We start from the raw sequence: 24,106 nt of genomic DNA on the forward strand, positions 1-24,106 counted from the left end.
TTGAGGCATTGACTGTATCAAACTCCACCTCCTCTAGGCTGATTGTTCTCAGTTTGAAGGGATGGCTTCCAGAATTGGGTATAGTACTCCAGATGAGGGTCTTACCAGCGGTTTGTACTAAGGTATTATCACCACCTCCTTTCTACTGGTAATGCATCTTTCTTTATGCCTTAGCATTCCGAAGTTTCTGGACAATGCCTTATCACACTAATCTTGAAATCATGAGAAATAGTCCACGCACAATCTCTCTCCTTTTGGTGCATATCAGTATTTCACCCCAGTCATGTTTTGATTCCCTAGATTTTTGTACCACAGTGCACAAGTCTCCACTTTTTTTTTGCTTTAAAACTTAGCTGTCAAGCACATGACCATGCCTCAGAATTTATTAGATCATTTCACATTTTGTCCATGTCATCAGGAATGTCTCCCCTGTTGCAAAAAGACAAGTCTTTTCCATTAACTGTTCCACAATATGGGCTGGATTTTCAAAGCCCTGTGCACGCCAGGCCTGGCGACGCGCGTAAAGCCCCGGAACACGTCTAAGTCCCGGGGCTTCGAAAAAGGGGCGGGGACGGGTGGGGTGAGGCCAGAGGCCTCGGCACAGCGGCTATTTGCCGCTGTGTTGGAGGATCGCGTGCCGGCGCGCACAACTTGCGCCTGCCCAGAAGCAGGCGCAAGAGGTAAGAAAAAGGTCAGGGGAGGGGTTAGAATAGGGCTAGGGGGTGGGAAGGTTAGGGGAAGGAGTGAGAAGGATAGAATAGGGGGAAGGGAAGTTCCCTCACAGGCCGCTCCTAAATTGGAGCGGCCTGTGAGGGAACGGGGGAAGGCTGCAGGCATCGGTGCGTGCAAGATGCACTAGTGTGCACCCCCTTGCGCGCGCCAACCCCCGATTTTATAATATGCGTGCACGTTATAAAATCGGGCATCCATGTGCGTGTGCTGGGTAGCGTGCGTACATGTACGCCCGTGCGCTTCTTTTAAAATCTACCCCATGTATCTTTATATCAGTTTATTAGTATTATTTTATTATGTGGCTTTGTACCCTGCCTCGAACCTGTGAGGGTGTGGGTAAGAAATATTTTAAATAAATACATTTTTTAAAAATAAATAAATATCACTTATGAAAACATTAACTAGAGTTGGTCCCAGGGCTGATCCCTGTGGTACTCCACTGATAATCCCTCTGAGTGAATCCCATCAATTGCTTTCTTTCCTCTTCTGTGGTTTTTACCAGTTTCTTACTCATTCTTTGACTATTGCTCAGTTTATTTAAGTCTCTTGTGTTGAGCAGTGTCAAAATCTTTACTTGAATCTTAGCATACCACATTTAGTGCCTGTTCTTGATCTGTTTCTTTGGTTACCCAATCAAAAAAATTAATCAGATTTGTTTGATGTGATCTCCTTCTGATGAAATCATGCTGCTCTGGAGCCTGACTTAAGTGCCGGGAAAAATCGTGGAATCTGTTATAAAGAATAAAATCATAAAACATTTAGTTTGACATGGTTTTTTGGGATACAGCCAACATGGATTTACCCAAGGGAAGTCTTGCTTCACAAATCTCCTACATTTTTTTGAAGGGGTGAATAATCATGTGGGCAAAGGTGAACGAGTACATGTGCTGTATTTGGATTTTCAGAAGGCATTCAACAAAATCCCGCATGAGAGGCTTCTAAGAAAACTAAAAAGTCATGGAATAAGAGGCAATGTCCTTTTGTGGATTGCAAGCTGGTTAAAAGACAGGAAACAGAGAGTAAATAGTGGAGTGCCTCAGGGATCTGTACTTGGACCGGTGCTTTTTAATATATTTATAAATGATCCAGAAAGGGGTACGACGAGTGAGGTGATCAAATTTGCGGATAACACAAAATTATGCAGAGTGGTTAAATCTCAAGCAGATTGTGATGAATTGCAAGTGAACCTTGCGAGACTGGAAGACTGGGCTTCCAAATGGCAGATGAAATTTAACGTGGACAAGTGCAAAGTGAAGCATAGTTACACAATGTTAGGTTCTATCTTAGGAGTTACCACCCAGGAAAGGGAGCTAGGCATCATAGTGGATAATACATTGAAATCGTCTGCTCCTTGTGCTGTGGCGATCAAAAAAGCAAACAGAATGTTAGAAATTATTAGGAAGGGAATGGCAAATAAATAGATGGATGTCATAATGCCTCTATATCACTCCATGGTGAGACAACATTTTGAATACTGTGTGCAATTCTGGTCACCGCATCTAAAAAAAGATTTAGTTGCACTGGGGAAAGTGCAGAGAAGGGCGACCAAAATGATAAGAGGCATGGAACGGCTGCCCTATGAGGAAAGGCTAAAGAAGTTAGGGCTGTTCAGTTTGGAGAAGAGAGGACTGAGAGGGGGGGATATGATAGAAGTCTACAAAATCATGAAAGGACTTGAACAAGTTAATGTTAAATGGTTATTTACTCTCTCAGATAATAGAAGGACCAGGGGACACTCCATGAAGTTAGCAAGTAGCTCATTTAAAATAAATCGAAGAAAATTCTTTTTCACTCTGTGCATAGTTAAGCTCTGGAATTCATTGCCCGAGGATGTGGTTACGGCATTTAGTGTAACTGGGTTTAAAAAGGTTTGGATAAGTTCCTAGAGGAAAAATCCATAAACTGCTATTAATTAATAAGCAATAGTAGCTTGTGATGTATTCAGTGTTTGGGTACTTGCCAATACTTGTGACTTGGATTGGTTGCTGTTGGAAACAGGATATTAGGCTTGATGGACCCTTGGTCTGACCCAGTATGGCATATCTTATGTTCTGTAACCTGCAGAGCCTCTGTGAGCTCTTTTACTATGGTAGGATAAGAACATAAGAACATAAACATCCTGTTTGGCTCCATTGTCTTATCCACCTCTAGTTGTACTAGTTCCATGTAAAGCACCTTTTCTGTAAATGGAGTGGTGTGTACTCTACTACACTTCTACAATCTGTGGTCCTCCTCTAATTCCTCTGGTAAACAGTCATGAAAAGTATTGTGCTTTTTTGTCAGCGCTTACATGTTCCTCCTTTCTTTGACATCATTGATAGCAGTAATGGCTGACAACCGATCACCATATTTGTGAGCTAAAAGTGTTTTGTTTCTATTTTCTAGCCTCTCAGTAATGCTGAGTTTTGATGTAATGGTTCAGTTCCTGTCTTTGTGGTGCCTAACAAGTGTGGATTTCAGTTTACCCAAACTATACCAATCAGCATGGGTGTTCAGACTATATATTTAGTTTGTTTTTATTTTGCTTGTGCCTGTTTATTGGTGGTTCTAGGCTACTTATATTCAGATAAAGTATGTATTTTCCCTGTCCCCAGAAGGCATAAATCTAAAGAGTATATTTACTAAGCTGTAGTAGATGCTAAGTGTATGGTAAATGCCTAACACAGTGATAACATGCAATATTTAAAATGGTAATGAGCTATTTTGCATGCAATTGCAAACAAAACAGCTCATTACTAGTTAGTTTTATGGTAATAAAATGAAACAGCTTGCCTGAAACATCACAAGCTGTGTTATTTTCAGGAAAGTTAGCTACAACTCAAGAGTTGTAGCTCCCTTTCCCCAGGAGCATCGGGACTCTAATGCGGATTCCAATGCTCTCAAGGCTGTAACTTAGAGGGCCTGAGCAGACCAAAAGAAGCCCTCCAAATGTGTAAATCTCCAGGGGATCTTGAGCTATCCCCCTCCCAACCCCTTGCAGCTTTTAGGGACGACGCCATGGTTCAGATTTTTATATTAAAAAATCTAAGTTTAAATGACAGAGGCCCTCCCTCCCTCCTTCCCTACCCCACCCCTGTGAAAAAGTAGACACCCTCCCCCCCTCCCAGTGTCCAAAGATCCCCAGGCCTCACAACAATCCAACCAACACAGCCTCCAGAACTACCACCCTCCCTTTGACCCTGGCAATCTCTAGTGGCTAGAGGTGCCTGGAACACCCCGGCTCTGTGCCATTCGCCATCTAAAAAAAAAATAGTGCCGGCCTCTTATCTGGGGAAAATACTGCAGCTCAGTAAATTACCCCATAAGTTTGTACTTGAGGCAGTGACTTGCCCAAGGTCATAAGGGGGGGGGGGGCAGTGGGACTTACACCCTGGTTTCCCTGGGGTTCTCAGCTCACTGCTCCAACCACTAGGCTACTCCTCCATTCCATAATAACGCAGCAGCCAAAATGTTTGGAAGCTTCAAAGACTAGCTTTGAGAACCACCAACGTGAAATGAAGACATTTATTTAGAGAATGAGTGTAGAAATGCTGCGAAATAAGTAAGCATAAACTGAATCATACTTAACACAGTACCCATTTACACTTTTGGTGAAATAATTTCTAGTTATGAGCTAGAAGAATGAAGCGACGCTGAGCCTCATGTCTCTTCGTAGTCTCCATTTATTTAATTTGGTCTGTCAATTTACTTATTACCCTTTGGTGCGATAGAGATCTGTAGATCAGCAAAATTGATTAGTACTGAGGGTTTGGTGCTAAAGAGAGTTAAATTTAAAATGCAGTTTTAATTATATGCTAATTTAATGATTGTATAATTTAAAAGACCCACTCCCAGAAACATGAATAGCTATAAATTATCACTGTTCTTATCAACTTAGATTTATGTAACCACCCCTTGGGTAGGGGATCGCACTTCCCAGCCCTGCTGAGCACTGACTCATTCATTGCAAATTTAAGAGAATGCAAATTCTGTGAATGGAGACAGAATTAAACGTGTAGGGCCCTAAATGGATTACACTCCAACAAGTAGTCCACACTCAGGCTGTTTTCCAAAAATAAAATTAGATTTTACTTAGATGAATCAAAAATTAGCAGGTACCAAAACAAATACACAGTACTAGAACAGATTTCTTCCAGTTTTCCAAGAATCAGCATCTGCAGAGACAGTTCTTAAGTCACTTTACACTGGATGCCTCCAGAACTCCCAAAAAGGCTTTTTAAGTCTCGAGCCCTCCCTAAGAATCGGGTCGATTCAGTAAGGCCGCGTTAGAAAGAGTGCGGCAGTGCCGGGAGCACCCTCGTTTGCCCCACGCACTGTTCTGATCACATACCGTTTGATACTCTATTTAAATTGCTTGCAAATGCAAGCCGCGTATGCAAAGCGTTAGGCGAAGCGTTAGGCCGCACAACCCATTTTACTGTATAGGCGCTTAATACAGCGCCTATACAGTATCCTGGGTGCGCTGGTACCTGTCATTTCAAATGACATTTGAAATGACAGGCACCAGGAAGTGGATCCCAATTTTAACCCAGGAAAACCTAAAAACCTAAAATCCCCTCCTCCCGAAGCGGCTCGACATGTGCCAATTTACCTTTTGTTGCTTTTCAGCCCCTTCCCTTCTCTGCCGCCCTGCGTCACGCACACCCGTCTATGTGCTTTCATTGGCCGGAGCACCCAAATGGACGGGCGCTCCGGCCAACGAAAGAACGCTTCGCTTCGCTCGTGCCGGAGAGGGCACTTCACGCCGAGCCAGGAGAACCGGGACCTGCGCGGGGGGGGGGGGGGAGGAACGCTGCAAGCCGGATGGAGCCCTAGCTGTTGTACTGCTGTTGCCAAGCCAGGAGAACCGGGACCTGCGCGGGGGGGGGGGACCGCTGCGAGCCGCTTTCGCCACCGGCTGCCCCCTCCTGAGGGCGGCAGAGAAGGGAAGGGACTGAAAAAGCAACAAAAGGTAAGAAAACAACAGAAAGTAATGTCGAGTCGCTTCGGGAGGAGGGGATTTTAGGTTTTTAGAGGTTTCCTTTTGGGGGAAAGTTTGCCGTCTACCGTTACCCCTGCCTCTAACGCAGGGGTAAGGGTAGGCGGTAAGTTAGGTTAAACGCGGGGCAAAATGGCAGGGTAAAATAGCGATAGTCGGGGCGCGTGTTACTGTATGGGAGGGAATAGCTAATTTGATCGTTTACATCTGATATACATGCCGCGTGCAGAAGGGGTTACCCGGGGATTTAAAGAGGCGGTAAGGATGGGTTAAAGGGGATAGTGTATCGCAGGAAGGGCTAACGTGGCCGGAAAGTGAGTAGAAAGCGTGTTAGGAGCGGAGTAACCGCGGCCCCACTTTACTGTATCGAGCTGAATGTTAGAGGATCCTTCTCAGGTTTCCACAGTTCCTCACCGATGGCTGAGTTGACCTGGATAAATCCACATTTTTCCCCTTATGACTGGCTCTCCCTGCTAAATCCCTGAGGCAGAAAACAGCCCCTCTGCTGCCTCTCCCAGTCGCCCTGTAAGATGAGTCTTCGCATCACGACTCAGAACTCCAGAATTTCTCACTCCTCCCAATGACTCAACAATCGGCCTTTATAGTTGGTCTTCTACTGACCCACCCTTTTGGGGATGGGCCACCCTGACACTCCTAGGTGGTATTTCTCTCTGGGAACCTCTCAGATTCATTAGGAGGACACTGAGGCATCACACTTATGTTTCATCAAGTTAGGTGGCTATATTTTTCTTACTCTGTGTGTAAACATTTCAATCATCATATTTTTCTAACTTGTCTGTTTATTTTTTGGCTGCTGTAAGATGTGGAAACTGTAGAGTGTGGTAGGTGCATTTTTCCTCAATAAATGCGTTTGCTTTTGTTTGTTTAGCCCAATTTTGTCATTTTTAATTATGTTTTTTTTTCCTTTTCCTTTGTGCTGCTCAGAGGAACGTGAAGGTACATATCAAATCTTCCCCTTTGTAGCATATGCTGAGAATTAAGTGTAATGTAGAGTTTGGGAGACACTGTTTTGTTATACATATGCAGCTTTATTAGAAATCAAAATGTATCTAGTCTGACCATCTGTTTGTTATGTTTTTTAATCTTGCTCTGTCTGTTTATAGTGTAAGCAGCAGCTCAGTTTTCACTAAAACATTTTTTCGGCCATCTTATCCATTGAAATTTTTCTAAAAGATGCCACTGGTTTTAAAGTAAATAAGTTTTGCTGTAAAATCCTTTCTTATCTTCCTCGACTGCTATCTGGAGCTCTCTTAAGCAAAAGTGCAGCAGTACAAGAACCTCACCCTCATTTCTACTCATACTCAAGGCCTGCAGCTTCCAGTTGAAAATTTAATTTTCCCAATGTTGAAATTAACATCTTAGTATGGTGCCTGAGGCTGCAAATGTTTAACATCCCCTATTGTTTAGGATGAAAAGGTATCAAAGCCCAGTATAAAAAAAATGTTGAAACATGCTAGTTAGTTTACGTAGAGTAAAAAGAGCAGTGCTTTAAATATAAATATGAATAGTGCACTCCACCTAGTGCTGTACACTACTGCTGGTAAGCGTGTATTTAGCAACAAGAATATTTTTAGCAAAAATGAACTTCTGCTTTACGTATCTTAAATAGTAGTTAATCATTTGAAAGGTTAGTGGTCTTAGTGGCCTGTTCCTTTTTGGCAAACTGTGGAAAAATATTTATGGAAAAATACAGCATCATCTAAACCATAAAAACACGGATCAAGGATTTTCTGACTTAATCACATGACTTAGTAAGATCATCTCAAGAACCGGGAGCTTTACAGAAATGACCTTTACAGACAGAGTAATACTGCTATTCATTTAGTTGTCTGAAAAGAGTAAGGGGAACTTAAGTTTCTGTGCATATTGTGTTTCCTAGCCTTTGTTTGTTGGTGTTCTTGCAGCATATGTTAAAGAAATAATGTATTTTTTTCCAGTTTCTGCTTATAAAGAACTTTGCTTTTCTTTTTAAAGCATTTGGAATGTTCTAATTTTTTCCACAAGCCTGTAACTTGTGAAAATATACAACAATTTTGTATCTACAGAAATACATGTTTCTAGATCAAAACCTTTCTGCCTAATCCAGAAAGCCAACATTTAAAACACAAAATGACTTAATGATATAGGAAAAATATTATTATAGCAAATGCTAAGCTAGTTTAAGGCAGCTCTGCAACACAGATGACTCGAAAGCCGCCTTTGTTGAAAAGCTTTCTTTCAGAGCTGCACACCCCTAGCAGTAAAACTAATTGAAATAAAATGAATAAAAATTTTCATCTATAGTCAGATACTGGTGCATCTCCAGAGAGTTGAGATTATTGTTACTAATATTTTTGGCATTTTATATATTCTCATAAACTAAGGCGCTTACAACCAATTTACATACAGATAGAATGAGTCCTTGCCCGGCAGAATTTGCTGTCTAAATGGATACCTGAGGCAGAAGGAGATACAATGACTGACTTGTTCCACAGTGAACGTCGGCGGCAGTAGGCTTCTCCAGCATTGCCATGACCCTATACGAGATCTGTCATGCTGTCCTGCTGTGCTAGAACTGGCCTTTGATGTAGGGTAGTTTGGGAATACAGCGCGCAGAAAACACCCTGCAATTATGGAGATAGGTAGAAAATAACCACAGCAGGATATTTGGACATAGCCAGCTGTCAGCCTGGGTATATTGAGTGTTGCTTTTAAACTCTGGCTGAAAGCATGCATCACCTGTGGTGTACAGGGGTTTTACGCTTTAAAACAAAATCTAAATTAGCAGATTGAGATCTGCAGGTAAGGCCTCCGTATGCAAATGATACACTGGAGCCAAGATGTGAATTTGGTACAAAGCACTTTTCTGTTTGGTATTTGTATTGTTCTTACTTAGAGGGTTAGTATCACAAAAACAATTCTACATATACAGTGGATGCTGTTGAAGCATGTTGATAATCTGGAGCAATCCTTAGATTTACCACATCTTGCTGTGGCAATCTGTGACAAGTACCGTTGAAGTTGGATGGCAGATTGCAGATAAAATGGATCCCTTTTTTTCCCCCAAACATTTCTCGCATGTTCCTGCTTTTTGTCTGTTTTGATCATCTGCCAGATCGTACTTGTCTTCATTTCTGAGAGAGCTCATATTGTCCCTCAAGGCATTATTGGTAATTGATTGCCTTTGATGAAATCACGGTGCACAAGAATCACTGGCCGAGGGCAGCAGGGAGCTGTCATTCCTGTCATTGAGAGCAGCGCACAAGAATCATTTACAGTGTGACACACTTACTTTGCTTTGTAGGTGTTAGCCATGCATTTTAAAGATCCAGCCTCTTGCTGTATTGATTGTTGCATAGACAAATATGACCCCGCCCCCGACACGCCCCCCTCGGAGAACCCCGGGACTTACGCGAGTCCCGGGGCTCTGCGCGCGTCGGTAGGCCTATGTAAAATAGGCTCACCGGCGTGCAGGGCCCTGCTCGCCTAAATCCGCCCAAAACCGGGCGGATTTAGGCGAGCAGGGCTCTGAAAATCCGCCCCTTTATGTGCAAATGTGCTCATAATATAAAATAGGCTGTATGCATGTAAATGAGCGCACAGTTTTATATGGACCACGTGTGTGCACACAAATGCTGCCTCTACCACGCAAAGGGGGAGGATTTTAGTAGACATGCACACTGACACAATTACCAGTTTCCCCACTTCATTCCCAGTTCGCCCAGGTAAAGGATAGGACTTCCTAATCCCCCTAGTTAACTAGCCTACCTTTTACCTGATAACCCCGATCCTGAAAACCCTGCTAACCTCTTTTGTTTCAGGACTTACCCTCCATAGCAGAAGTAAAGTTACGCAGTAGTGAACCCGGCACATGCTTGTGCTCATGAATACTTATACATAGATTTCATTGAGAAATCTAGGAATGCCATGCCCTGCCCAGACCATGCCCACGCTCCGCCCATTTATGCAAAAATAATGTTGTGTGCGTACCGGGAGATATGCGTGTACTCGCATGCTTTATAAAATCTGTGCGGCGCACGCCAGCCCAATGTATGCACGCATCTCCTGGCTTTTGTATGTGTAGGGCTTTTAAAATTCACCTTCATGTGTTTGCGCACACTGAGGTTTAGTGCATAACCCCTACCTAATGTATAACAGTTTTGATTTTAAAAAAAATGTAATTCAAGAACTGTTTCTTCAGATAAAGCTTAAATATTGTTTCATGATATATTTTGTTTACTGTTCCCTAAACTAAGGCGCCTGGTTTCCATTTTGAGAAAAACATGTTTTATAATTAATGTTTAAAATCTAATAGTTGGTACTACTATATATGTTTTATTGTTCTCAGGTATTCTGTATATAGTTAAAACATAAGATAGTCCTTCAAATGTTTAAATATTTTTGTTCTAAATGTCATAATTACTAAAAGTGAAGACAATACATTTAATATCAAGAGCTAATGATATTCAGGAAGAAAACAGAGAGAGGCTGATGTACTAGTCATTGACAAAGTTTGCAAATGTTTTAACATGTGCTAAAAGAGCAAATAATGTGTATTACTCCACGGGCAAAATTTTGCATGCATTATTTGCTATTTTTGTGCTGGTTATTTGGCTATCGAAAACTTTGGCGCAACATTTATGTAAAATTAGCTAAGGAGATGCACAATTAAGCAAATCTCCTCAATTTTTGTATTCACATAACAAAATAACATGTTAAAATGTGCAAATGTCAAAACGGAGCCATTATCGTAGGATTTTTGTTTGTTGTTGGTTATAATGGCTCTGTTAATTGAGAAATGTAATGTGCATTATTTACCTCTTAACTCATGCATATATGATTAATGTAGTCTGCTATACTGAGTATTAACAGCTCATATGATTTCAGGTTACTACATCAGGTTACTTCACAGTTTGTTGAAGAGCTCACACAACCTGTAATAAGCTCTGTTACATGTTATGCAGACACTGAGGCAGGAGAAAAAGAGTATTTCATGCTAAGCCATTTCCGATTGTAAAAATACAATATTGAAATGACTGAAAGAGGAGGAGGGAAAATGTATCTCTGTAATCATAAGCCTTAGCATACCTCCCATAGCAAAGCATGAGATAGATGTGCCCCTAAAGAAATGGTATTTGTAATGGATATACCATGATCTCCTTGTTAACCAAATAACATTACATTGGAAATATATCCTGCAGGAAGTTAGGTCAGAATGATCTGACGCCAGGCACTCTGGATTTCTTGTTTGGTCTGAAATTTGTCATTGTATGCAATGAGGAATTTTTTGAGAGTGACACAGAAAAGAAAATTACCAGGAGGTAATCTGAAGTGGCCTTAGTTATCGATTAGTGAGTGCATCATGTAACTTCCAAAATTTCAGAGAGGCAGTAGATCCAAAACACACAAAGAATTTATCCACAGAACCATTTTGATTAGAACATGGGGACAGAAATAGTCGATTTATTTCTTTGCTGTGCTTTGTGTACATCAAAATGTCATTTTTAAGTAACGCTTCTTTTGTGTTTGTGATTGGGCTTCTAACTGTTCTGCTTTATTTCTTGGCATTTGTTTTGTCCGCTTTTACACTACATCCAGAAGATGCTGAATATGATGGTAATAACACTGGAGCCTATATAGGTGAGCAATTGGAAATGAAAATCAATTTTTTCCACACTCAGATTATTTTAGCTTGGAATTGCTATATATTTTTTTTAAAGAGAGATGGGGAAGTGGGGGAGAAAATAGGATAAGAATAATGCACGTAAAAATTATGGTCCCCTCTTTGTATAGAGAGCATGAAAGTTATAATAAAGCAGACTCATTTGATCTGAAACAAAGAACTTAGATATGTAATATACAGTTTTAAGTCCTGAAACTGTAAGAGGTCCATTTTCAAATGTCTACACGTGATTCAATGTGCGTGCGATTCCCGGCGCGCGCACATAGATGCGGCGATTCTATAACATGCGCGCGTCACTGCGCACATGTTTTAAAGTACAATTCCCGCGTGCACATGCGCGCTGGATTTTAATATCCACGCACACATGTGCGGGCGGGTGGCCTCTCGCACGCGCAAGGGGAGGGATTTTAAAAAACAACGCATGGCGACACGAGCCTTTCCCAGTTCCCTCCCAGTCCACTCCAATTAAGGAGCGGACTGGGAGGGAACATTCTTATACCCCTTCCTACCCTTCCTCCCTCCTCCCCTCTCCTCCCCGACCCCTAAACTAACCCTATCTATCCTAGAATTTTTTTGTTTTAAAACTTACCTGCTCCTCTGAGCAGGTGTAAGTTTCATGTGCCAGCCGGCTGCCAGCACGTGCTTCTCCTGTCAGCCTGTGCACTGTCCAGACTCCGCCCCCTGGCCCACCCCTTTCATCAAGCCCAGCACTTCAGTGTGTATCGGGAGATACATGCATGGCCAGGCTGTCTTTTAAAATGTGCTCGGCGTGCGCAAGGCCCGCCCAAGCATGTATCTTCCAGATTTTACACGCGCCAGCGTTTGAAAATTTGGGCGTTAAAGCACTACATTTTTACTTCAAATGCTATGGAAATGTAATTCTGGAGTGAGGTGTGGTCTGTGCCCCTCAGCTATGGAACTGCGGTGATTACTGGAATAGATGGCAAAAGTGTGATGATAAATGGTGGATGCCCTCTACTATGGGATGTGGGCCCTGACATATATGGCTGTGGGTAGAGCTGGAACAGGTTCCACATAGCTTGGAAGCACAATGAGTCGGAGGAAGCACTTTTCCTATTTCTAGCCTCCCCTTCCAAAAAAAGTAATTCTGAGGTCCATATTTAGCCGCTTTGTGTCTCAGCTAGTTAGCAGGTAAACTTATCTGGCTAAATTAACCCATATATTCAGCAACTCAGCCACACTACTGAATATATCTGTCTATCTTAAAGTTAGCCAGATAAGTTTATCTGGCCAGCTTTAGGATAGGTCTATGTGCTGACCATAGTTAGTTGTATAGGTTATCTGGCTAACTCTGAATATCAGTTAGCTGGATAAATTATCCAGCTAATTGAACTCCTACCAGTTATGCCCTCAGAATGCCTCTAACTTATCCGGCTGAATTCCGGCCTCTACTATTCGACCGATTCGGGTCTTGCAGAATGCCGCAGCAAGAATCTTAACAGGCAGTGGAAAAAGGGATCATATCACTTCTATTCTGGTAGCTCTGCATTGGCTACTCATTGAATCCCGCCTCCAATTCAAAACACTTTGCACTCTACACAAACTAATATATGGAGAGCAAGTGGGACTGGCTTAACGCTGCAATTAGGCTTCATGTGCCCCAAAGAAACTTAAAGGTCCGCCAACAAAGGCCTACTTTCAATACCCACTGTATACTCCGCACATCTTAGTCAAGTGAGAGAAAGAGCTGTTTCGCTTGCAGGGTCTAAATTATGGAATGCACTACCGTCGAACTTGAGATTACAAGCTGATTTTAAGAAGTTCTAACAGGTACCAAAAACTTGGCTGTTTGAAAAGGCATATACAGCTGCAAAAATGAGAGAGCACCTAAATCTTAACTGTCGATATTTCATTTAACCCATTCTTGTTTTATTTCTTTTATCTTTTTAAAATATTTATTGTACTTTTCCTCTTATTATTGTTATTAGTTTAGGTTTCAACTGTTTATTAACTTTGTATGTTTTATCCTATGTATTTTATAATTTGTAAACCGTTGTGATGGCTTGTCTTAATCGATGGTATAGAAACTCTGATAGATAGATAAATAAATAAATAATTTGGATAAAATTTATTCTTGTAAGTGCCCAAATCTTCATTTAGCCCAGTGACTTTTGAGTTATCCGATTAAATGCTTTTGAATGTGGACCTCTCTAATTTGTAAAAATGTGATAGTTATATACATTTTTTTTGGCCGAGTACAACAACATATTATTGATATTTTATTAAAAGTGCCCCATTATAAATAAATGCAATTTAATAATTTCATTTTTACATTATTTTTTTCAATTTAAGGGGGTTAATTTCTAAGGACTTATCGCATACGGAAAGGGCCTTTTTGCGGCGGTAACATTAAAATTAGGGGGAGGGGAGGAGTCTGGGCGGAGTTAGGGAGGAGTTGGCGACGGCACCGCTGCCGGCGATAATGTTTCGAACATTATCGCTGGCAGTAGCATGGGGAATAGCACCACCTTTTACGGTGGCGCTATGCCCGCGATAGCCTGCAGCCGGCCGCACCAGGGCAGGCGAAATCGCAGCGCTGAGGTGTGATCGTCTGCAGGCTATCGCCTGCCCGTCCCCTGCTTCACCCCCCACCCCCTTTAGCGAGGGCTTTATCATTTCGCACGAATGATGAATTCTGTCTTATGCTAGGTATGGCACAATATAATCTAATAAATGGAAAAATTACCTCAGAAGACATTGATACTACATTGGAAGTTTGTTAGACAGTTATTATAGAAATTAAGCACGCAATTTTGGTAAGATACAATTTTTCTGAGAGACATTCAAGTTGACATTGCAGAACCACTAAAGCCTGCTTTAAGCACGATTTTAAATGTGAAGAACAAACTTGCCTAACAGTGGCTTATAATATTTGAATTTCTTCTCTTAAAAATAAAATAATGCAGGCACTGTAATAGTAATTTGCTCAGTAGTAATGTCTGTCCTATGGTGTCATAAGTACTTGTGGTACTAATAGTTGCCATCTTGTGTATGCTGCTTTTAAAAGAAATAGAAGCCTTAGTACTCAGCATTTTTAAATTAAAAGTAGGGAATATCAGCAAATGCAAACTTGTTTGTCAATAGTTCACAGAGCCTGGTGCTCTGATAAATATCATTTTTTTAGATCTTAAGCTGCTCAGCAGCAACTTAATATCAGTGAAAATTAATAATTTTAATTGCTGGAAGGCAACATTTTGATCCTCAAACAGACCTTTCTTCAGATGCATTTAAATAAAAATGGAAATGATACTGATCCCTGTGACTTTCTGTTAAAGACCAGTTTCAGCATCAGATGACAATGTTTCCACCTTCTCTTAAATAGGTTTTTCTCTTCGAAAATGGCAGCCTTTTTAGAAATTTGTGTTGGACAGCTGAGCACTGTCCAGTAGTAGAAAATAACCTGTAAAAGTTGGTTTTCAGAAACTAAATAACCTTAATAGGACTTTGAGTGGCTGTCATACATACCAGCCTTGACTTTCTCCTTTGAACCTCTGATTCCTCTTGTGCTTTGGCACTGCGTTATCCATGCCAGAGGAAGCAGGAATTTGAAACACAATGCAGAAAACCAGCTATAATTGATAGCCTCCCATTCCCTATGGGGCTATTTTCTATATGCCCATATTTTTCAATCAGTTTAGAAATTAATTTAGAAATGTTGGGAATTATCCATCTGTATGGAAATATCCATCTATAGAAACATAGAAATGACTGCAGAAGAAGACCAAATGGCCCATCCAGTCTGCCCAGCAAGCTTCCACAGTTTTTTTTGCACTCTCATACTTATACTCTTAGGGGTAGATTTTCAGAAAGCGCGATTTGGCATACTTTTGTTGGCGCATCAGGCGCAAACAAAAGTACGCTGGATTTTAGTAGATACGCGCATAGCCGCGCAAATCCTGGATCGGCGCGCGCAAGGCTACCGATTCTGTATAGCCGGCGCGCGCCGAGCCGCGCAGCCTACCTCCGTTCCCTCCGAGGCCGCTTCGAAATCGGAGCGGCCTCGGAGGGAATTCTCTAACGCCCTCCCCTCACCTTCCCCTCCCTTCCTCTACCTAACCCACCCGCCCAGCCCTGTCTAAACCCCCCCCCTTACCTTTGTCGGGGGATTTACACCTCCCAGAGGGAGACGTAAATCCCCGCGCGCCAGCGGGCCGCTAGCACGCCGGGACGCGACCTGGGGGCGGGACCGGAGGGCGTGGCCACGCCCCCGGGCCCGCTCCCGACACGCCCCGAAAACGCCACGCGGATCGGGCCCGCCCCCCGACACACCCTCGTCTGAAAACCCCGGGACTTACGCGAGTCCCGGGGCTCTGCGCGCGCCGGTAGGCCTATGTAAAATAGGCGCACCGGCACGCAGGGCTCTTAAAATCCGCCCCTTAGTCTTTAGTAACCTTTTGGTTCTATTTTATTTATTTATTTATTTATTTATTTATTAACTTTTATTTACCGACATTCGTGAAACACATCATGCCGGTTTACATAGAACTCAATTGGGAAATACAGTATAACAATATAACAATATAACAGTATGACATTGAAACAATAGGATGTTACTAAAACGAGAAGCAACAAACAGAAAAACCAAAAGCAAAATACAACAAAATAAATAATGTTAAAGGGAAACGAGGAGTGTAGGTTTGTAAGAAGGGTAGGCCGGGGGGGTAGGGCGAGGGGGGGGAGAGGGTAAGGGGTAGAAGGTAGGAAGGGTGGGAAAAGGGGGATAAGTAAGGGAAAAGAAAGGTATAGATTTCCCTTCCACCCTCGCTATTAATGTAACCTTTTGGTTCTATTTCCCTTCCACCCCCGCCATTAATGTAATCTTTTGGTTCTATTTCCCTTCCACCACCGCGATTAATGTAGAGAGCAGTGCTTGACTGCTTCTAAGTGAAGTATCTAGCTTAATTGGTTAGGGGTAGTAACTGCTGCAATAAGCAAGCTACTCCCATGCTTATTTGTTTACCCAGCCTGTGCAATTCAGTCCTTGTTGGTTGTTTTATGAATATAAATCCACTTTTCTTCATTTCCCCCTGCCATTGAAGCAGAGAGCTTCTCTGGATATGTATTGAAAGTGAAGTATCAGGCTTAATTGATTTGGGTAGTAACCGCCGTAGCAAGCAAGCTACACCCATGCTTATTTGTTTACCCAGACTGTGGAATTCAGTCCTTGTTGGGTGTTGAAATATAAAAATCATCTTTTCTTCATTCCCCTTGCCGTTGAAGCAGAGTACAACACTGGATATGCATTGAAAATCATGTTTACTTCATTCCTCCTGCCTTTGAAGCAGAGAGCATTGAAAGTGAAGCATCAGGCTTGTTTGGTTTGGGGTAGTAACCACCGTAACAAGCAAGCTACTCCCCGCATTTTTTGTGAATGCAAATCCTTTTTTTCACATTTCCTCTTGCCGTTGAAGCATAGAGCACTGTCGGAGTCGCATTTACCTTGTGTATGTCTATTGAATAAGGGTATTATCTCCAGGTAATAGCAGTCTTTCTCGCAAGCCTCCCTCTATTCCTTCACATCCTCTAGACTTTATGGATCCACAGTGTTTATCCCATGCCCCTTTGAATTCCTTCACAATTTTAGTCTTCACCACTTCCTCTGGAAGGGCGTTCAGGCATCCACCACCCTCTCCGTGAAGAAATACTTCCTGACATTGGTTCTGAGTCTTCCTCCTTGGAGCTTCAAATCATGACCCCTGGTTCTGCTGATTTTTTTCCAACCGAAAAGGTTTGTCGTTGTCTTTGGATCATTAAAACCTTTCAAGTATCTGAAAGTCTGTATCATATCACTTCTGCTCCTCCTTTCCTCATCATAAGTCATTCAATGAAGACCTTCCACCTTTTTGGTCCCCCTTCTCTGGACCGCCTCCATCCTATCTCTGTCTCTTCGGAGATACAGTCTCCAGAACTGAGCACAGTACTCCAGGTGAGGCCTCACCAAGGCCCTGTACAAGGGGATAATCACTTCCCTTTTTTTACTTGATGTTCTTCTCTCTATGAAGCCCAGCATTCTTCTGGCTTTAGCTATCGCCTTGTCACATTGTTTCCCCGACTTCAGATCATTTGACACTATCACTCCAAGGTCTCTCTCCTGCTCCGTGCACACCAGCCCTTCACACCCTATTGAATACTGTTCTTTTGGATTTCCCCACCCCATATGCATGACTCTGCACTTCTTGGCATTGAATCTCAGCTGCCATATATTTGACCATTCTTCCAGCTTCTTTAAATCCCGTCTCATTCTCTCCACTCCTTCCGGCGTGTCCACTCTGTTGCAGATCTTAGTGTCATCCGCATAAAGACAAACCTTATCTTCTATCTCTTCTGCTATGTCGCTCACATAGATATTGAACAGGACCAGTCCCAACACCGATCCTTGCGGCACTCCGCTTAACACTGCTCTCTCTTCAGAGTAAGTTCCATTTACCATCACACATTGTCTTCTGTCCATCAACCAATTTGCAATCCAGGCCACCACCTAGGCACTCACTCCTAAGCTTCTCATTTTACTCACCAGCCTCCTGTGCAGGACCGTATCAAAAGCTTTGATGAAATCCAAGTAGTTGACATCGAGCGCTCTTCCTCTATCCAATTCTCTAGTCACCCAGTCAAAAAAGTCGATCAGATTTGTCTGACAGGATCTTCCCCTGGTGAATCCATGCTGCCTCTGTTCCAGCAATTCTCCCGACTGTAGATAGTTCTCTATTCTTTCTTTCAGCAGTGACTACATTACTTTTCCCACCACCGAGGTGAGGCTAACCGGTCTGTAGTTACCAGCCTCCTCTCTGCTCCCACTCTTGTGAAGCGGGACCACCACTGCTCTTCTCCAATCTCTCGGCACCACTCCCATTTCCAGGGATCTATTGAACAGGTCACTCAGCAGAGCCGCCAGCACATCTCTGAGCTGTTTCAGTATCCTGGGATGAACCTCATCCAGCCCCATGGCTTTTTCCACTTTCAGTTTCCCCAGCTCTTCCCATACATTCTCTTCTGTAAATGGAGTTACATCTACTCCACTCCCCTCCGGTTTCTTGTTAACTAGCGACGGTCCTTCTCCAGGGTCCTCTTTAGTGAACACAGAACTGAAGTATTTGTTTAATATTTCTGCCATTTCTTCATCTCTCTCCACACATTGATCTTTTCCACCTTTCAATTTTACTATACCATTTTGGACTTTCCTCCTTTCTCTGATGTATCTGAAAAATGTTTTGTCACCTCATGTTACCTTGGTTTCCTTACCAGAACAGTGGTGCTAACTAGCTGGGGAGTATAAAGAGACTTAATGAAGAGAGGTTGAATTTTGCTCCCCGTTGTGGGAAACTGAGATGATGTTGCTTTTTTAACCACCAGGCATGATCTTAAGAATGTGGGATTTTTAGTTAGATTTCCTGAAGGCAGGAACTCTGTCTCCTGTTAATTTTATTAACTTAATAGAAAAGGTTTTTAGCTGTTTTGCTTTTTTTGCTCTTTTGCCCTTTGAAATCAGCCTGTTTGACTGACTTAATTCTGCCATGTTTACTCTTTTTGATCCATTTTGGAGACTTCCCTGTGAGAGCCTTGGTACTGCTTCACACAGGATTAGGGTGTCCCTGGATAAGAATAGTTCAAGGGGTAGGGAAAATTCTACGGTGTTCTATCACTCCTCCAGGGATAGACCTGTCAGTGACCCAATGCATAGGAGTTTCAGCCTTGAGTTGTCTTTCTTTAGTAACTATCTCCTCATTTTGGAGGCAAGAAAGTTTTTCCACCCTTCCTGCCTCTTGTTTGTTTTTTCCCCTTTTTTGAGTCAACGTCTATTTTTGTTCCACCTGTAACTGAATGCCCTCAGTATCAGGGAATCAATTTCTAATCTATTGGGGAGGAAGTGTCTTTCACCTAGGAAGAGCCTGAGCAGCGAAGGTTTCATCAGAAGAGAAATGGATTCCTATCCATTGCCAGAGGGAAGGATCTGAAGGTATTGTTTGAGAACTATGTTGCTGATGACTCAAATGTGTTGCACTTGATACATTCAGAAAGAGTTAAGAAGACTTAAAGAAAGGTATGAAATTGGAATTTACTGCATTCTAATAAGGAACTGGAGCTAAATTCTAACCATTCTACAATGATAAAATTGCAAGTTGGAAGAAGGATTGAACTATCTTCAATCTGCATAAAGGAGATCTAGTTTTAAGAATTGGATTCTAAGAAGGTTGGAGACTTTATTTGGAAGAGTGAGGTCACAAATTTATTAATCTTTCTATTGCCTTATTGTTCATTGACTTTATTTAAATCCTGATCTAAATACTCTTCAGTCAATATAAACAATTATCAGTAAAGAAATTGGAAACATATGTGATTTTTTATGCCAAATACTGTATAGATTATCAATGCTGTGTACAGAAGCTGGGAGAGAGGGCCGTGTACTTTGGTGAATGCAAAAGGGCCTTGAAGCTATACTTCCCCACACAGGGAGCCCTTAACCTTGAAACTGAAAAGCTGTCCTAGAAAGTGGGTGCAGATAGAGTCCATCTCTCTTTCTGTGAGTCCTGGGTCCCAGACTAAGGGTTCCGTCCCGCCCAGGGTGTTACATATACAATAATGATGTCTAAAAAGATTGACAGTTCAATTTTTTTTTAAAACGGACATTTGAACGCAAAATGTTATTTTAGCTATGTTAGTTAATGTCCTTGCTATAGTGCTTGGAATATTATGTCTTTTTAAATAAGTCAGCTGTAACAGCAATTTGATTGTATACAGTGCAGTTTAATTCATATATGATAAGTTGCATATTTTTAGTATTTATATATCTCTCTCAAAGGATAGCCTTCCTTTTATCCCCATATAAGCTGTCTGTTACTCTACTCTGTTGTTTTTTTACTTTTAATTATTAATAGCTTCAGAAATCAAACGCAAAACTGAAGCTGTAGCAAACTTTATTTATATTAAAGAAACAGAGCTACATTTTTTCTCTCTTACACTGTTACAATTGTGGATGTTTCTTTCAGTCTGTTTTACATTGTAGAACAGAGTTTTTGTTTTACAACAGCAGTCTCAGCATTCTCCAGTGGAGAATTCTTTTAAACTTGTTTTTATTTAAATTCTAGTTCATGATTTGTGCTCTACAGTTATATTACATGTTTTCTATTGTACTGTCTTAGAATTTTCATATGCTTTCATTTATTGTGCCAAAATCAATATTAAACAACCACATTTGGCTATGTTTCTTTAAAAAAAAACCAAAGTGGCAAAGCATATTATAGTCTTTTCACAAGACAATGTTAAAAGGTAGTGACAGTAAAGCTTTGATATTCAGTCGTGCATACATGTATTGACCACTAAAACCTAAGACCAATAATTTACATCTTATTGTTTTGACCATGGTATCTTGAGCTTTTGGCTTTATGAGTATAATACTGTGGGCAGTAATGACTGGAAAAGTAATATTTCTGCTGATTTTCAATGTTACAATTGTGTAGCAGTGATTTAATATTACAATGGGTTGCTGGCAAATAAATTCCAAGAATAAATATCTATGTGTGAAGATATGTAGAGGGATTTAACACTCTATACCTATTATTTTTAAACGTATGCTTTCTCCGAGAGCAAGCAGGATGGTAGTCTTCGCACATGGTTCACATCATCAGATGGAGCCCTGATACAGAAAACTTATGTCAAAGTTTCTAGAACTCTGACTAGGCACACTGAGCATGCCCAGCATGCCCTATACCACGTGTCCATGTGGGGTCCCTCTGCGGAGCTGTAAGCCTCGCAGTCTGATTGAACTCACTTTGCCTGTTTCTGGCTTAGTGGAAAACTTCTGTTATATCGCAGGTTTTTTGCAGTTTTCAATATCATACCATCACCAGGTCCCTCTGGGTGCCTTTCCATCATATATTATTCAGGGTTTTCAGTGTTTCAGGTAAGTTTTCTTTCGCAGTCGATTCTGCCACGGCAGCAGTGCCCTGGTGCCTGACAGCCATCAACGACTGCCTCCTTCGTTTCGTGTCTGCGGCCCCTTTTTTCTTTTGTTCCATCATGGCCTTATCTGGTTTTCGTCGATGGCCCCAGTGCCTGAGGACTATGTCCATTATGGATCCTCATGAGATATGCATCCTCTGCCTGGGGGCATCATATGACATCCTGGGTTGTCGCTTGTGTGCCCAAATGACACTGAAGAGATGCCACCGTTGACTTGACAAGATGAATCAGCTCATCAGGTTGAGGAATTCTGAGCCATCAGCATCAACAGCATCGGCATCAATGGACCTTGGAACCGCACTGATGGACACCACGCAATTGACATTGGCGGGACCATCAGTGCTGTCAGTGGATAGGAGCGCCAGAGACTGACTGTAATTGATCTCCTCCTGGCCAAAGTTACCGGGTTCATCGTCTTCGGCCTTGACACCAGGGAAAGACTGGATCAAGCATCAAGAGAAGGCTAAGAAGCATCGGAGTCAGTCCCCGTTGATGTACGAGGAAGCACCGGCTTCCACAATGGTCTCCACCAGTCTGGTGCCAGTCGCCGAAAAAGATCTGGCCACCCGTCCTTGCTTCCAGTCGGTGTTGGCATCAGCAAAAGTGACATACTGTTCTCTGCAGAGTCTCTCTCTCTTCTTCCTGCCCGAACAGCATGTGCAATAAAACCTTTTCCCAGTAACACACAGCTACTGCGGGCACAATGCACAGACAAAAGGTGTAGTTATTTCTGGCGTCAAAACCCGCGTTGAGTGTTGATCTATCACATTTGATGTTAGGAGCTGCTCATTATCTTTAACTCTGCCTAAACTCCTCCCACTTGCATAGCAAATGTGACATTTGCATCCTGTCATGCATTGCGATATTTAACACATGAGTTAAACGCGAAATGATAAATGACCCCATTAATCTTCTTATTTAATATTTCCATCCACTGAATATAGGTCTTTATAAAACTCCTGAAAATCTCCCAAGGATCCATTGAAGTTCATATATCATCTGGCCTTCTCGGTCTTTGAATTCAGCCATCTGGTTTTGAATAATCCGTTTCCTCAACTTATGAGCCAACAGTTCTGAGGCCTTCTTCCCTTGCTCAAAGTGTATTTCTTTTGCCTGTTGCAGTTGATAGCTAATATAATCAGTTGCTGTAGCTGTGGCAAAATTCTAATGGAACCAGTTCACTTATGTAGCTCTCCAAATTTTCAACGGATTTCCTTATATTGTCTGCTTCCCTCTGTTTCGCTTCCTTATTATGCGAGGCCCAACTAATCGGTTTACCCTCAAAATAACTTTCAAGCAGACCCAAACTAAAAATGGATTTACCTCACCTGTATCATTCAGTTCCAAATAATCCCAGGACATCATTAAGCCTCCAAATTTTTTTCAAAGGGTACTGAGAGAAACCTTTCATTTCTACCTAGACCAGGTTATGATCTGTTCACACACAGCTTTCAATAAGAGCATTGTGCACCTGCCCCCTTAAGGACAGACCTACCAAGATCATATCCATCCAAGAATAAGTAGAATGTGGGATGGAATAAAAAATATAATCTTTATTAATAGGGTTTAAAGCCTTCCAAACATCGACCAAACCAAGGGTTTTCATCATATCCTCCAATTTTTGTCTATGATCTTTTTTGAGAAATAAGGCTTCTAGAATTATCTAAGTCAGGACATACTGAAAAATGTAAATCCCCACCCAGCAGTTAGGAGGTCACAAAGGGGGGGAGGGACAACCACAGATGAAGAAACCAAGGCCCAAAGCAGGAAACAGCTACCACAGGTCTCCTCAGATGATTCACCTCCACTTGAACACCGCAGACCCAGTTCTTAAGTAGGTATGGTCTGACACCATCAAATGACATAGAAACAAAGAAATGATGGCAGAAAAGAATTATGTGATCCAGTCTGCCCAGCAAGCTTATGGTAGTATCTGCTGCGTAGTGTAGGTTACCCCCATACTTATCAGTTTCCTAAACCATAAAAGTCAGGGCCTTCGTTGGTTGCTGTTTAAATCCAGTTCCCCATTATGCCTTGCAGTTGAAGCAGAGAGCAATGTTGGAGTTGCATCAAAGTATCAAGTTTTTATGGTTAAGGGTTGTAACTGCTGCATCAGCAAGTTATCCCAATACTTATTTGTTTCTCCAGACTGTAAAGGTCGGGGCCCTCATTGGTTCCTGTTCAAATACAATTACCCTTTTTCCCCTGACATTGAAAGAGAGAGCCATGATGGAGTTGCATCAAGAGTATGAAGGCTTATTGATTAAGGATAGTAACCGCTGCACCAGCAAATTACCCCATGCATTCTTTTCTTCATTTCCATCCTCTATCCTTTAGGTATTCACATTGTTTATCCATTGCCCTTTTCAATTCTTTCACAGTTTTGGTCTTCACCGCCATCTCTGGAAGGGCATTCCATGCAACTACTACCCTCTCCATGAAGAAATATTTCCTGATGTTGGTTCTGAGTCATCCTCACTGGAGTTTCATTTTGTGACCCCTAGTTCTACTGATTTCTTTCCAATGGAAATGGTTTGTTGAATGTGCATCACTAAAACCTTTCAGGTATCTGAAGGTCTGTATCATATCTCCCTTGCACCTCTTCTTTTCAGGGTAAACATATTCAGATCCTTCAACCTCTCCTCATAGGTCTTCTTATTTAGACCCCACACCATTTTCATCGCTTTTCTCTGGACCGTCTCTCTCCTTTCCTTATCCCTATTGAGATATGGATT

The 24,106-nt window shown here is 41.9% G+C and overlaps 1 protein-coding gene across 5 annotated transcripts in view; it reads left to right on the plus strand.

Moving 5' to 3' along the window:
* MPP7 (membrane palmitoylated protein 7) overlaps positions 1 to 24,106 on the plus strand; it is a 745,631-nt gene that overhangs the window by 570,622 nt on the left and 150,903 nt on the right. For 4 of the 5 annotated variants that reach the window (XM_029588635.1, XM_029588634.1, XM_029588636.1 and 1 more), the window contains 3 exons: positions 6,532 to 6,552; positions 6,656 to 6,667; positions 11,309 to 11,350. The exons of the other annotated variant lie outside the window; for it this stretch is intronic. In XM_029588635.1, coding sequence (XP_029444495.1) covers positions 6,532 to 6,552; positions 6,656 to 6,667; positions 11,309 to 11,350 — 75 coding nt within the window. The remainder of the gene's footprint in view (positions 1 to 6,531; positions 6,553 to 6,655; positions 6,668 to 11,308; positions 11,351 to 24,106) is intronic. 5 annotated transcript variants of the gene reach the window in all.

The sequence above is a fragment of the Rhinatrema bivittatum genome, chromosome 2, assembly GCF_901001135.1.
Source record: "Rhinatrema bivittatum chromosome 2, aRhiBiv1.1, whole genome shotgun sequence".
NCBI classification, from domain to species: domain Eukaryota; kingdom Metazoa; phylum Chordata; class Amphibia; order Gymnophiona; family Rhinatrematidae; genus Rhinatrema; species Rhinatrema bivittatum.